Source organism: Cucurbita pepo, chromosome LG17 (genome assembly GCF_002806865.2).
Source record: "Cucurbita pepo subsp. pepo cultivar mu-cu-16 chromosome LG17, ASM280686v2, whole genome shotgun sequence".
Taxonomy (NCBI): Eukaryota; Viridiplantae; Streptophyta; class Magnoliopsida; order Cucurbitales; family Cucurbitaceae; genus Cucurbita; species Cucurbita pepo.
The window spans coordinates 2,832,013-2,841,885 of NC_036654.1; the positions used below are offsets into that span (position 1 = coordinate 2,832,013).

Genomic DNA, 9,873 nt, shown 5'->3' on the forward strand with positions numbered 1-9,873 from the left:
AAAAAAAAAAAAAAAAAAAAAAAAAATCATGCACTGAAAGGACAATCAGGAACTGATAAATGGGAGGGACATTGCTTTTTAGCCCTTCTATATTGGGCCCAAAAATTATTTTCATTTCAAATCAATTACTAATAACAAGATTTAACCAAGAAGAGGAGAAAACCTTTGCAACCCAGTCAGCAAATTCTTTTGCATTTGGTACAGTTGCTGAGAGGAAGACAAATCGAGCATTCTTTGGAGCCATGACAATGCTCTCTTCCCAAACAACACCTCGCTCCCGATCACGCATGTAATGTACTTCATCAAAAATAATCCATGCCACTTCCCGTGTTACCTCTGATCCTTTGTACTGCATGCTACGCCAAATTTCTGTGGTCATGACCTAAAGTTGAAGAAATTACTCATTCACCAACAGTTTAAAATTTAGAATTCTATAAAATGAAAGTAAGCAGTGAGTAACAGGCGCACCAGACAAGAAGCATTTGGTTCAATTGTTACATCCCCAGTCATTAAACCAACATCCGAGAATTCTTCCTTAAATTCCCTATATTTTTGGTTGCTGAGGGCCTTTATTGGTGACGTATATATGACACGCTGTTTATTCCGAAGAGACATTGCAATTGCATACGAAGCCACTACAGTTTTACCAGCTGATGTATGAGCAGATACCTGTCAAAGAACTGATTATTTCACTCGCTAAGCTTTCTATAATAGAAATTTGTGATATATACATTGACAACCAATCACAACCAAACTAGGGATGGAGACGCATAAAAATGACTGAAACATGACTTTCAAATCGAAGGAATGTCCATAAGTTACTAAGTCCAATCATATTATTGAAATTACAACAAAACTAACTTCTTGCACTCTTAAGTTGTTGGCAAAACAAATTGCTGTATGGTCGATACTATGCTACTCTCTGTGTTAAAAATATAACTACTAACCATCAAATTTCACCTCCGATTCAATTCTTGGGCTTCAAACTGAATATACAATGCACTTAATTAGTGACTAAAACACATATTAGAGACATGTTTAGAAGTGATTTTAAATCACTCTTTGTCAGGTTAGTGTTCCTCTAAGAAGAACATTATATTTTCATTATTTTACACTTAAACTTCATAAGAATTATCCCAGAGGAACGATAAAACCCATCAATGAACTCAAGCAATGACCAAAGAAACAAATGAAAAATTGAACAAAGTTACCATGACAGATTCTCCATTCTCTAAGCATTTGATAGCCTCAGACTGAAAGGGGTCCAGAGAGAAAGGGAACACCTTAGCCGGTTCCAACTTCCCTCCAGACGAAGAGAGACTCAATGATGGGAGAGGATTAAATGAACCCTCGGGGTAGGACACGTCATGAACACACGCAACTGGTTCGTCTTCAACCATGGCAGGGGCATTAGCTTTGTGGTGCTTCGGCGAAGATTCTCTGGGCATATTTTGACCCACTTTTCTCTTCGAAGAGCCCATGGCAGTTTGAATTGAACACGGAAGATCAAACCCACTCAAGAACCTGCAGCAAATCTTCCGTTTATCCTCGTTTATGAGAACAGCAAAGTAAAGAAGTCAACGAGCGTCTACAAAACTATATTACGGTGAACTTGTAACCAAATTGGCGAACAGAGTTTTGGATTTTGTGGATGAAAAATAGAGTTCCAAAACAACACTCTTTCAAGGGTTTTTCTCTCACCATAAACCCTAAGAAAGATGGTGTCCCAATTGTTAACTAAAATTTTGTGCAAGTTTTCTTCCATACCTATATTTTAATATTTGGAGCGTCGGTCCATATTTGTATTTCGAGTTTTTATATTTCACTATGTAATTGTACCCCGAACTCATTTCCCTATTTAGAATTANGGACAATCAGGAACTGATAAATGGGAGGGACATTGCTTTTTAGCCCTTCTATATTGGGCCCAAAAATTATTTTCATTTCAAATCAATTACTAATAACAAGATTTAACCAAGAAGAGGAGAAAACCTTTGCAACCCAGTCAGCAAATTCTTTTGCATTTGGTACAGTTGCTGAGAGGAAGACAAATCGAGCATTCTTTGGAGCCATGACAATGCTCTCTTCCCNTAAATTTTAACATCGACTTATAGCTAAATTTCGTTTTATGTTTAATCCGAGTGTTGTTTTTTTTATCTTTTGTTTTATTTTACTGTTATTCTATTTTGTCTTTTGGGTCGTGATAAATAACATCTGTGTCGGTTGATTTAGTACAATGACTTATTTGTTCTTTTGGGAAGTTGTAAGATTTTATNAATAATCCATGCCACTTCCCGTGTTACCTCTGATCCTTTGTACTGCATGCTACGCCAAATTTCTGTGGTCATGACCTAAAGTTGAAGAAATTACTCATTCACCAACAGTTTAAAATTTAGAATTCTATAAAATGAAAGTAAGCAGTGAGTAACAGGCGCACCAGACAAGAAGCATTTGGTTCAATTGTTACATCCCCAGTCATTAAACCAACATCCGAGAATTCTTCCTTAAATTCCCTATATTTTTGGTTGCTGAGGGCCTTTATTGGTGACGTATATATGACACGCTGTTTATTCCGAAGAGACATTGCAATTGCATACGAAGCCACTACAGTTTTACCAGCTGATGTATGAGCAGATACCTGTCAAAGAACTGATTATTTCACTCGCTAAGCTTTCTATAATAGAAATTTGTGATATATACATTGACAACCAATCACAACCAAACTAGGGATGGAGACGCATAAAAATGACTGAAACATGACTTTCAAATCGAAGGAATGTCCATAAGTTACTAAGTCCAATCATATTATTGAAATTACAACAAAACTAACTTCTTGCACTCTTAAGTTGTTGGCAAAACAAATTGCTGTATGGTCGATACTATGCTACTCTCTGTGTTAAAAATATAACTACTAACCATCAAATTTCACCTCCGATTCAATTCTTGGGCTTCAAACTGAATATACAATGCACTTAATTAGTGACTAAAACACATATTAGAGACATGTTTAGAAGTGATTTTAAATCACTCTTTGTCAGGTTAGTGTTCCTCTAAGAAGAACATTATATTTTCATTATTTTACACTTAAACTTCATAAGAATTATCCCAGAGGAACGATAAAACCCATCAATGAACTCAAGCAATGACCAAAGAAACAAATGAAAAATTGAACAAAGTTACCATGACAGATTCTCCATTCTCTAAGCATTTGATAGCCTCAGACTGAAAGGGGTCCAGAGAGAAAGGGAACACCTTAGCCGGTTCCAACTTCCCTCCAGACGAAGAGAGACTCAATGATGGGAGAGGATTAAATGAACCCTCGGGGTAGGACACGTCATGAACACACGCAACTGGTTCGTCTTCAACCATGGCAGGGGCATTAGCTTTGTGGTGCTTCGGCGAAGATTCTCTGGGCATATTTTGACCCACTTTTCTCTTCGAAGAGCCCATGGCAGTTTGAATTGAACACGGAAGATCAAACCCACTCAAGAACCTGCAGCAAATCTTCCGTTTATCCTCGTTTATGAGAACAGCAAAGTAAAGAAGTCAACGAGCGTCTACAAAACTATATTACGGTGAACTTGTAACCAAATTGGCGAACAGAGTTTTGGATTTTGTGGATGAAAAATAGAGTTCCAAAACAACACTCTTTCAAGGGTTTTTCTCTCACCATAAACCCTAAGAAAGATGGTGTCCCAATTGTTAACTAAAATTTTGTGCAAGTTTTCTTCCATACCTATATTTTAATATTTGGAGCGTCGGTCCATATTTGTATTTCGAGTTTTTATATTTCACTATGTAATTGTACCCCGAACTCATTTCCCTATTTAGAATTAAATTTTAACATCGACTTATAGCTAAATTTCGTTTTATGTTTAATCCGAGTGTTGTTTTTTTTATCTTTTGTTTTATTTTACTGTTATTCTATTTTGTCTTTTGGGTCGTGATAAATAACATCTGTGTCGGTTGATTTAGTACAATGACTTATTTGTTCTTTTGGGAAGTTGTAAGATTTTATGACATTCTTAAAAGCATAGCTAGGGATCATAATGTCAAAATTTTAAGCTATTTTTGCATATAATAGTGTGTTGTTCACAACACTACCAAAGAATTTTAAGACCAAATGCACTTCCAAAGAGGGAGAGATTGATATGAACCAGGGCCAAATCTCGAAGGGGCGTGGAAACACATAAAAACTCTGGAATGGAAATAGAAAAGAGATGTAACTCCAGTTCCTTCGGAAATGGTAAGATCTTTGGCACAAGAAGAAGGGGTTGATCCGTATCATCTTGACTGGGTTCTGATTTCTCTATTTTTTGAATAATACCGAGTTGGGTTCTTTTCCTACCCGTATCGAATAGAACATGCTGAGCCAAATCTTCTTCATGTAAAACCTGCTTTATTTAGATCGGGAAAATCGTACGGTTTTATGAAACCGTGTGCTATGGCTCGAATCCGTAGTCAATCCTATTTACGATAGGAGCAGTTGACAATTGAATCCAATTTTGCCCATTATTTTCATTTTCGTATCCGTAATAGTGCGAAAAGAAGGAAGGCCCAATTCCAAGTTGTTCAAGAATAGTGGTGAACATCTATTGTCATACCTCAAGGTCCAATTGCAAGGCCCAAAGCCAAGAGTTCAACTAGTTTTAATCATTTATATTCAAGCTAGGTTGAGTTCGTCAAAAAAAATTCTAGAAAATTTTGAAGTATTTGCCTACATGTCATGCAAAGTTAAGCTCCGAGATGGAGATGCACTAAAAAAAAAAAAACATTTCTTTTATTTCATTATTTTAATTCTAATTTCAAGAGGAGAGTTAAAAGGGTTATGGTAACTCTCATATGTTACCATATTTCAATATTAACCCGCCATTTTAATACGGATGTTATTAGTGTATTGTACTTATATAGGTTATTATATTTCGATCATTAACAAGTTATTTTAATATAGGGGTTGTTCTTTCTTTGTTAACATCATATTTTGGAATTGAAATATATAGACTTTCGAAGTTGTTCATTTTGCAAATTCATATATTTTAGAACTTTAATACTAGAGTCTTTCAAGTGGTGTTGATCTAACCTCTTGTCGAGTGGTTCGAATCCGAGTTTAGAAACAAGTTTTATATATTTTGATATTGATCATCAAGGTAATCCATTCCAAAACATTTCCTTGGGTTGATTCCTTATCGTTTTTGGAGTTCTTAAATATTTTAGATCCGAAGGTATTGTTTTTTCAACATAGTTGTTAGATCAAATTCACAGAGTTACATAATTTTTCATCCATGGAAGAAGTGAATGATCATAAGATTATATTCCTAGCTTCTTATTCCGTCAAATTTCTAAAATTGTAGAAATATTGAAATAGCTATAAAAATCATTCTCACTCATGTAAATTAATAAACAAGCCTTCACACGAGTTTATAACTCAATCAAGATTAAGTTCGAGTTGTATATGATCATTTTATGAAATATTAATCTTCTCAGTTAGAAGATTATTTCGTACTCAAATCTTATACTATTATAGATGATACCCCACTCACATGTCTCCACATGTGATTTGTATCAGATCATTTGTAACCATTATAAGGTGGGTCGTGTCAATAGCATAGAATCTTTAGATCATTAATTAAACATGATACTCGTGAATGTCAATCGCACCGTGCTCAAGATTACACTAATAATCTTGATTTTTTCATAGAACAGATAACATGAAACTATAAATAAAATAATCAAAATTATTAGTAAAAAATTAAAAATTAATTACGAGGATTTAAAGTATAATCCCGGGTTGGATCGTGTGGGTAAATAAGCCTAAACTCGAACTTGGTCCAAAACGTGTTCTTGGACTTGACGCACAAGCTAGATTGGACACAGCTTTCATTCTAAAAACATTTTGTCCGAGGAAGAGCTTCCATAGTTAAGTTGCTTCTTGGAAATGATGGCTTCCCCTCCCACTTTGACTAACCCTAATTCTCGATTTTGTAAGGTCATCACCTCTCTAACTAGGAATCCTATAGGTTTCTCTTCATAGCTTAAGTCCTTGTTCAAGTGTAGGGATTAAAAGCCAATTTTGTACGATGAGTCTGTCATATACTTTCTCAAGGACGACAAGTATGATAGTAGTCTCAATACATATGCTAGTAGACATACTATTTATAGGACTTTGAATGGTCCGTTGTACCAATGGCTTAACCATCGTATCTTTTCGAATCTCAAGAACCCTTTCAAAGTAGTCACTTTTAGAAACATGTGGTCCTCCCACTAAGATTTAAATCTATGCACCTCGTGTTTGCATAGCTTTTATGTCTGTCATATGCATAGCTTTTATGTATGCGTCCTTGCCTTTTATCTTTTGAATGATATTGTTTGTGGCTTGGATCAACTTTGGTTTTGATAATTCACTCTTTTTGAACTTTTTCTATTACATGATAGACGTGACACCTTCTTTTGTGCTAATAGTCATTTAGTAATGATTGTTATCGATGAATTCTACTAAATGTAGTTAGGGCGTAGGCTCATAACATGTCCTCTACGGTTTGATTCAAACTATCTGTCTTAGGATGAAAAATTATATTGAAATCCAATCGGGTTCTAATTACCTTCTGCAAACTCCTCCAAAAGCTGGAGCTGAATCATGGATCGTTGTCTGATTGGAACACCATGGAATCTCACTATCTTTGACATGTACAATCGTGTCCAACGTTTATCTCAATAGGTAGGCTTTTCTAAGTAAAAGTAGACAAACTTAGTGGGTCCATCTATGATGACCTAAATTAACGTGAAATCTCAAGTTATTTACAATTGAAAACGAGAGACGGATACAAAATGCTAAAATGACAACTCATAAGAAATAAATTAAATTAATGTTCTGAGTCGACCCCCTTCTATGATAGCACAGCTCTCAAGCACTCCCCCACTTCGACAGGTAACCTTTGATCATTTGAAAAGGAAAGTATACTTGCAGCACAATAAATTTCTAATCTTACATGTCTTTCGAGATCGTGACAATTTTCATAGATCGAAACAATTTCAGAATTAAATTAATATTTTGTTCGTATTTGTGAAAACCATAATTAAAGTAAAATCCATATCAATATTGATATTTAAAGAGTTAAGGATAACACCAATCGTCGCCCATCCACCAATCGTTGCCCATTATGGATAACACCGGTAACAAGCGCCGCCGCGTGCTGTTGATATCCTTCCCTGCTCAAGGCCACATCAACCCTTCCCTCCAATTCGCCAAGCGCCTCACGCGCCACCACGTCCATGTCACTTTTGTCACCTCCCTCTCCGTTTACCGCCGCATGCCCCCAATCCCAACGCTCCCTCATGTCTCCTTCGCCTCCTACTCCGACGGCTACGACGACGGTTTCAAACCAGGAGATGACGATCCCAATCGCTCACATTCCGAGATGGAGCGCCTCGGATCCGAAGCGGTAAAGGATATGATTACAACAAACGCGGAGGAAGGCCAGCCCTTCACTTGCGTCGTATATTCCATACTCTTCCCATGGGTGGCTGTGGTGGCGCGTTCCCTCCACCTCCCTTCAATTCTTCTCTGGATTGAACCCGCCACCGTTTTTACTCTGTACTACCATTACTTCAATGGCTACAAAGACACCATAACCCAGAGCATTCTCGACAACCCTTCAAGAACAATTCAATTACCTGGACTTCCATTAGTAACTGGCCATGACGTTCCATCGTTTCTCCTTCCTTCCAATGTTTATGATTTTGGCTTCTCCGTATTCCGAAGGCTATTTGAATTACTGGCTCAACAGACCAATCCCAAGGTTCTAGTCAACACGTTCGAGGCCTTGGAGCAGGACGTGGTGCGAGGGATGGACAAGCTCCATTTGGTGCCCATTGGACCCTTGGTTCCGTCGGCTTTTCTCGACTGTGAGGACCCTTCAGATGCCTCTTTTGGCGGTGATATGTTTCCATGTAGTCGTAACAACGATGATTACATTAGTTGGCTGAACTCCAACCCCAAAGCAGCTGTTGTTTATGTATCGTTTGGAAGCATTTCGAGGCTGTCTAAGGAACAGAATGAGGAGATTGCAAGTGGGCTGTTGAGCTTTGGACAACCGTTTCTTTGGGTGATTAGAGAGGAAGATATGGGAGATGATACATTGAGTCGCAGGTAAGGTTTAATAAAATAAGCGTCTGCTAGGAACTATGGATCTCCACAATGATATGATATTGTCCAATTTGATCATAAGCTCTCATGGCTTTGTAAGATATATTCTTTGTTTATAAATCCATAATAATTCCCTAAATTAGCCAATGTGGGACTCTCTCCTCACAATCCTCCCCTCGAACAAAGTACAACATAGAGCCTCTCACGAGGCCTATGGAGCCCTCAAACAACCTCCCCTTAATCGAGACTCGAATCCTTCTCTGGAGCACTTGAACAAAGTACACCATTTGTTTGACACTTTAGTCACTTTTGAGAGCCTCTCTTCAAGCCTATGGAGTCTAAGAATAGCTTCCCCTTAATCGAGACTCGACTCCTTCTCTAGAGCCCTTGAACACTTTGAGAGACTCTCTTCAGGCCTATGGAGCCCTCGAATAACTTCCCCTTAATCGAGGCTCGAGTATTTCTCTGGAGCACTCGAATACTTTTGAGAGGTTCTCTTCAGGCCTATGGAGCCATCGAACAACCTCCCCTTAATTTAAGCTCGACTCATTCTCTGGAGCCCTATAACAAAGTACACCTTTTGTTTGGCACTTTAATCACTTTTAAGAGCGTCTCTTCAGGCCTATGGAGCCCTTAAATAGCCTCCCCTTAGTTGAGGCTTGACTCCTTCTCTGGATCTCTTGAACAAAGTGGATCTCTTGAACAAAGTACACCCTTTGTTCGACACTTTAGTCACTTTTGAGAGCCTCTCTTTAGGCCTATGGAGCCCTCGAATAGCTTCCCCTTAATCGAGCCTTGACTACTTCTCTGGAGCCCTCAAACACTTTTGAGAGACTCTCTTCAAGCCTATGGAGCCCTCGAACAGCCTCTCCTTAATCGAGGTTCAACTCCTTCTCTGGGACACTTTAGTCACTTTTGACTGCACCTTCGAGTCTCACAATTCCTTGTTCAACATTTGAGGATTCTATTGACATGACTAAGTTTAGGGCATGACTCTAATACCATGTTAGGAATCACGTATCTCCACAATGGTATGATATTGTCACTTTGAGCATAAGCTTTTATAGCTTTGCTTTGAGCTTCCCCTTATTTATAAATCCATGATCATTCCCTAAATTAGCTAATGTGAGACTCTCTCACAATCATCTCCGAAATAATTGGCTCATGCCATCTTTAATTGCAGGGAGGAACTAGAAGCGGTAGGAAAGATAGTTCCATGGTGTTCACAACTAGAGGTTCTATCAAGCCCAGCCACAGGATGTTTTGTAACGCACTGTGGATGGAACTCGACGTTGGAGAGTTTGGTTTGCGGGGTCCCAATGGTGGGGTTCCCACAGTGGGCGGATCAAGGAACCAATGCAAAGATCATTCAAGACATGGCAGAGACGGGAGTGAGGGTGGAGGTGGGCATGGATGGGATGGTTAAGCGAGAAGAGATAAAAAGGTGCTTGGAGGTGGTGATGGGAGATTCAAACAAAGGGGAAGAGATAAGGAAGAAGGCCCTCAAATGGAAGGAGTTGGCCAAGGAAGCTGCTAGGGATGGTGGCTCATCAGATGCCAACTTCAAGGCTTTTGTGGACCAACTTTGTTCTTAATAATATTTCAATCAGATGCCAACTTCAAGGCTTTTGTGGACCAAGTTTGTTCTTAATAATATTTCAATCATGCAATTTGATGACAGAAATATTTTTAAGTATTTCTTCTCATCATCTCGTTTCAAACCACAAATA

At 38.2% G+C, this 9,873-nt stretch overlaps 3 protein-coding genes across 7 annotated transcripts in view; 1 reads left to right on the top strand and 2 right to left on the bottom strand.

The window, feature by feature from the left end:
- LOC111778667 (DExH-box ATP-dependent RNA helicase DExH9-like) overlaps nt 1–1,748 on the bottom strand; it is a 10,297-nt gene extending 8,549 nt beyond the window's left edge. For 3 of the 5 annotated variants that reach the window (XM_023658622.1, XM_023658621.1, XM_023658625.1), the window contains exons 1-3: nt 1,212–1,748; nt 469–669; nt 164–382 (exon numbers count right to left, since the gene is read on the bottom strand). In XM_023658622.1, the coding sequence (XP_023514390.1) occupies nt 164–382; nt 469–669; nt 1,212–1,481 (690 nt within the window). In that variant the 5' untranslated portion in view covers nt 1,482–1,748. Of the gene's footprint in view, nt 1–163; nt 383–468; nt 670–947; nt 987–1,211 lie in introns of those variants that run through there. The other 2 variants (XM_023658623.1, XM_023658624.1) reach the window with 2 other exon arrangements.
- Nucleotides 1,749–2,228: 480 nt separating this feature from the next.
- LOC111778747 (DExH-box ATP-dependent RNA helicase DExH9-like) lies at nt 2,229–3,721 on the bottom strand. Its single transcript, XM_023658719.1, has 3 exons — nt 3,181–3,721; nt 2,438–2,638; nt 2,229–2,351 (listed from the first exon to the last, which is right to left on the bottom strand). The coding sequence occupies exons 1-3, from the start codon at nt 3,448–3,450 to the stop codon at nt 2,229–2,231; spliced, it is 594 nt and encodes a 197-aa protein (XP_023514487.1). The 5' UTR covers nt 3,451–3,721.
- A 3,341-nt stretch (nt 3,722–7,062) lies between these two features.
- Nucleotides 7,063–9,873, top strand: LOC111779362 (crocetin glucosyltransferase, chloroplastic-like). Its single transcript, XM_023659516.1, has 2 exons — nt 7,063–8,146; nt 9,327–9,873. Exons 1-2 carry the CDS (start codon nt 7,158–7,160, stop codon nt 9,736–9,738), a joined length of 1,401 nt encoding a protein of 466 aa, XP_023515284.1. The 5' UTR covers nt 7,063–7,157; the 3' UTR covers nt 9,739–9,873.